Here is a 4,871-nt window from a genome sequence, read left to right as displayed (position 1 = left end):
ATACATATATACATATATACATATATACATACATATATACATATATACATATATATATGACACATTTTATTCAAAAACCAGTCAGCAACAAACAGGGAGACTGTCTACCCCAAAAATCATATCCAGAGGTTTTAACTACCAGGCCATGCACGGGAGATCTCACTTACCCTGGGAATATATGAAGGGCAACAAAGTTCACAAGAGATTGATCGAGTAATTTGTACAATCATGTGCTAATGAGATCACTTTCAGATGAAAACGAGTCAATAATAAATGGCTGTGGGGAACAGGAGGGTAGCTGTGGCTCCTTGGATAATATGCACAGGCTTGAGAGGGGTGGGAATTAGAGGCTGGTGACAGCAGCGTTTTTGGGAGAAAACACTGCAAATTAGAGGCAAAGGGAGCACATTTCAACGCGCAGGCAGTTCATTTTTCACATCAGTGTCTACTTTTGTTCCCGGCAAGCTGCCAAAGACATTGATGTAGGCACTATCCCTCCTCCACAGTGGTAATTATGCTGCCGGCCAATGCTTGATTAAAAGATCTAATCTGCAAACTTAGTGTTCAGCATCTCCCAACAAGTTCCAGTACTTTAAGCCTGTTCTCTGTCTCTGACAGCGGCGGAAATGTTGTGTTGTGGACAGCAGCCAATGAAGTGCAGGGAAACATCCTTTTGCTTTCTATTCTGTGTCAGGGTGAAGGTGTAATTGCACCAGTGGATGCATTATTCAAGATGAAAACATGGCTTGGAAGGATATAAAGGCCTTAACCTAAGTGGAAAAACAATAGCTGAAGGCTTTCTGATGTTTTTTCACCTAAGGCTCAGTTATAGATTCGCCAAATTACTATCCCACATGACAGCAAAGAGCCTGATTTTTGGTCCAGCATCAAAACAGAAAAAAATCAGGGTTGTTTGGGTTGAAGGTTATAACTATTCTTAATGCATTTCAGATTCTTAAAAAGTGTTTTGGAAATGGTGGTCTAAAGCTCCTAGGTACATAATAGTGCTATCAGACATGACGAAACTGTGCAAAATAACATCACTATACACTGACTGGGAATATTATTACTGAGATGCCAAATCAGGCTGCAAAGAGGTTCAACAAGGTCACCGTAATTTGACTTCTGATGAGCACAGAGGCTGTTTAATTGGGCGTAATAGGAATTTTCCCCCAGAATGACAGGATCTGACCACACCATGTGCAGCTGCATCCCAATAAAAAGCCCTCAGAGACCTTGCTGCTGTTGGCAAAGTAATAAATAGCTGTAAGTGCCCTTACCCTCTCTGAGCAGATGGGAGTAGATGAGCCAGAGGAGCAGTAGGCAGCAGAGTGACGCACCTCCACCTGCGGAGAGCGTCTTCACTCCAGACTGCATTCTACACCGTCAGCCTTTGAGATTATCCAAACTTTGAACACTTGTGCCACTCAGATGTCAAGCAGATCAGCGGAAGAGTGGCTAATCCAGTTGCATCTCCAAAGCCTGACGTGGGCATCCATTTTGAGGTTATAACACAAGAGGGACCGATAGTAATCCCCCTTTGCTTTTCAAATTCCCTCGGTGAGCCGCATATCCATCCAGGCTGCTTATCACACACACACAAACCCACACAGACACACACAGGCTACAATGTCACCAGATCTGGCCAAGTTTACGCAGCTGTGCTTTCAGGAGCTGGAATTCACTTTGATGCTTCTGCAAGAGAAAAGAGGGGGGAAAGAAAAGAAAAGGCTGGAAGTGTGCAGATGAAGAGGAGGAAAGAGCAGCAGTCCCCCCCGCGCAGTTTCGATTCCTTACACGGAGATGACGATGCTGGCAATAAATTCAGCCGTTTCGTCCTCTTTCGTCCTCTGCGCTACGTACTGTTATTATTATTCCCAACCAACTTCAGCACCTAGCCGAGCTCTGTGTCACTCTACAGAGAGACGCGCAAGTTATCCCATGCGGACATGACGATCATTCCGATCGGTACCCAAACTTGTCCGAAAACGCGACACTCCAGACTCTTAAAAATAAATAAATCAAATCTAAAGGCGCAAATGCGTCACGCTGCCACACACGCACAGTCTGCATGTGCACGGCAGCGCTGCGAAATGTCAGAAGAGGAGCGGCGGGGTCTCACGCAGCGAGCAACCTCTGGACAAACGCACTGTGCGCGTCAGCACGGCCGGTGCGGTGAAGTTGGGCACACTTGTCACCTGTATGAGCCTTTGGATGCGATCTGGAAGATTCTGAGCGACCGTGTCTTGCTGCTTTAAGTTCGAGGATAAGCACCGCTCCACGCCAAGTCAATGGTGCGGTACCTGAGCGTGGTGAACCAGCCTTATTCTACCCCGGTCGGGTGCATTTGCATGCAGGCGACGCCGAAGAGGAGGTTTCCTCCTTTCACTCCATGGCAGAAACCGTGCTGCTGCTGCACCCTGACTTCCCTTCACTTACGACGTTTTCAAATGCTCTCTCTCTCCCTCCCTCGCGTGCGCGCGCGTTCTCTCACGCGCAAAAGATGTCCTAATTCCTTCCTCAAAGTGTGAAAAAACTTTGCGGTCCCCCGGCTATAAATCGCAAACTGTAGATGATGATGTTGCTTGTTTATACACAGCAAAAGAAGACCAGTATGAGCCCACGGGGAGAAACAGAGCGGTCCCAGCTTAGCACATTCTGACACTTACTTTTCTCCGTGTCCTTATGCCCCGTTTTGGAGGTGGAAAACGCCCTTGAGGACCTCATTGTCTGGGGACTATGGTTAACATTTAGCACACTGGCATTTCGGGAAAATGTGACAGGTCTGCTTCTTGAGAGGACCGTGTTATAACATGTGCGTTGCCTCAGAGCTCTTTATGGCAGTATTATATACTGTCTAATATCATATCTCACAAGTCTCAAGCGTGCACACACAGAGGCAGGTGTGTATAGATGTATGCGTGTATAGGAGAGAGAGAGGGAGAGAGAGTTAAACTCCTGCAGATGCCAGTTTATCTTCTGAAAGAGCACCATTTAAGACTCCCTTGCCATTCGAGGACCATTACTATAACTCACCTTCCATACACACACACGCACTCACCAGATTCCATGACCAGTGAATGTGCACTTTATTAGCAGATGAAGAAGTTCCCCTTGTGTGCTGCTGTGCTATCAGCCTTTCATTCAATGGCTTTTATGATGACGTATTGGCCCGGGCCGATGCCTGTCACGTCAGCGCGTAATAGATGAAAAATGACAGGACCTCACAATTCTAAGACTACGCATTTGTTATATTAAAAGGATACTTTGCGGATTTTCCATCTGAACTTTTCTGCACTAGTGAAACCAGTTGCAGCAGCTTACTTTACTTGGCCGGTGGAAGAGCTACAAGCCCGGGCCGACTGCTGAGTTGAAATGTATTTTCTTCTCTTGTATGCAGTGAGGCTCATCCAGCTCTCAGAGTTAAGAACTACGTTTCCGTCTGTCTGAGTGACGTCTCAGCAGGGGTTCCAGTGTAATTAATCATAATCCATAACTGTAACTGACAGGGTTTCTGCCAGTTTATTTTTACCCATCATATTTATTTTCATTTTTACCAATGAGATACAGACGGTTTTTCCGTACTGAATTTGGGAATGTGTGAAGTAATAATAGTAAGAATGATGCAGTAATAACATAGTAGTAATACATATGCATTTTCGACGTGCTGTGCTTAAGAAAAATATGAAAGATTTCAAAGCTGTGACTGATTCAAGAGGATGTGCGTGTGATATAAGTGATAATATACTTAGTAACTGAAGTGCTGTAGTTAATTATGGTTTTGATGTACTTGATTATTTCCACTGCATACTGCTTTATGCTTCTTCTCGTCTTTGTTTAGCTGATAAGCCTGTTTATTAGTTAAGTTGAATACTAAAGTCGCATACAAAATATATGATCAGTTTCATAATTTGAAAATGTGGATCATGATTTAAACCACCCAGTATTTAGTCATGTTGATTATATCAATAACAGAACTCCAACAATCTACACAAAGAGGGCCTTTTAGCGGCCATTCTTCTCTGTTTTGCTGCTAATATGCCTGCAACTGTTCTTCATACTGCTATTATGAATGTTTCTATATTAATTCATCTTTAGTTACATGGTCATTTTTGTGTGAGCAGATAAGTACACAACTTTATACCTGTGATGCGTTTCGTCACGTGATTGTGAAATGTATTAGTTTGGATTTAGTTTCGTAAAAATTAGCTTGTTTTTAGCAAAAACACAACCCCAGAATATAATATGTATGATATAAAAGATGGACATGGACATTTTTTGGAGCTTGGTGTGGCCACATTCAGGTGAGCAGGTGGAATGCTGATACTTAAGCATCACACAGACACAGGTACCTGGTTATTAATGCTAATTAACATGCTAAAGATTTCCCTCAGAATTGTAACACAGACTTTGGACTTCTGAAGCAGTCTGTTAGTTCCACTGTAAAGCACAGGGCACCAGCACCACAAATGTTTGCTATTTCTTGAGACAAATTAGTTTAGTTGACACCTAGCAAACAACTACTGGCTAGATCCACCCATGTTAGAAATGTGACGGCCCCCAGGCTTCAGTACCTGGTTGTTGGGACATGATGAGTGGCTCACTGGGAGTGATGGCTGACACCTGGGCTGGTGTGTTTGCTTGCTTGTACTGTAGGTGCTGAGGTACTCAGTCTTTTTCTCTCTCCTCCAGGTTACTTGATCTATTGAACATCAGCTGCTTTATTTTTTGTTCACTGACACAGCACATGTTCATACAGCAACACAATGCATATTTATTTATTTCTGAAATTGTTGCGCTACCCTTTGAGCCAGGGTTGTGTCAACACCTACCTGTCACTTAGGCAGTGAGGTCCATACTTTAAACAAAGA

General features: G+C 43.8%; 1 protein-coding gene across 2 annotated transcripts in view; it reads right to left on the bottom strand.

The window, feature by feature from the left end:
• The window catches only part of tafa5l (TAFA chemokine like family member 5, like), a 40,835-nt gene extending 38,210 nt beyond the window's left edge, over nucleotides 1-2,625 (bottom strand). Inside the window, exons 1-2 of one of the 2 annotated variants that reach the window (XM_005941652.3) lie at nucleotides 2,199-2,625; nucleotides 1,281-1,695 (exon numbers count right to left, since the gene is read on the bottom strand). In XM_005941652.3, coding sequence (XP_005941714.1) covers nucleotides 1,281-1,377 — 97 coding nt within the window. In that variant the 5' untranslated portion in view covers nucleotides 1,378-1,695; nucleotides 2,199-2,625. Of the gene's footprint in view, nucleotides 1-1,280 lie in introns of both variants that reach the window. The other variant, XM_005941651.3, reaches the window with a different exon arrangement.
• Nucleotides 2,626-4,871: the final 2,246 nt, after the last annotated feature.

Source organism: Haplochromis burtoni, unplaced genomic scaffold, assembly GCF_018398535.1.
Source record: "Haplochromis burtoni strain Fernald_Lab_line unplaced genomic scaffold, NCSU_Asbu1 Contig_307, whole genome shotgun sequence".
Classification (NCBI taxonomy): domain Eukaryota; kingdom Metazoa; phylum Chordata; class Actinopteri; order Cichliformes; family Cichlidae; genus Haplochromis; species Haplochromis burtoni.
This window is presented reverse-complemented; position numbering and strand designations above follow the sequence as displayed.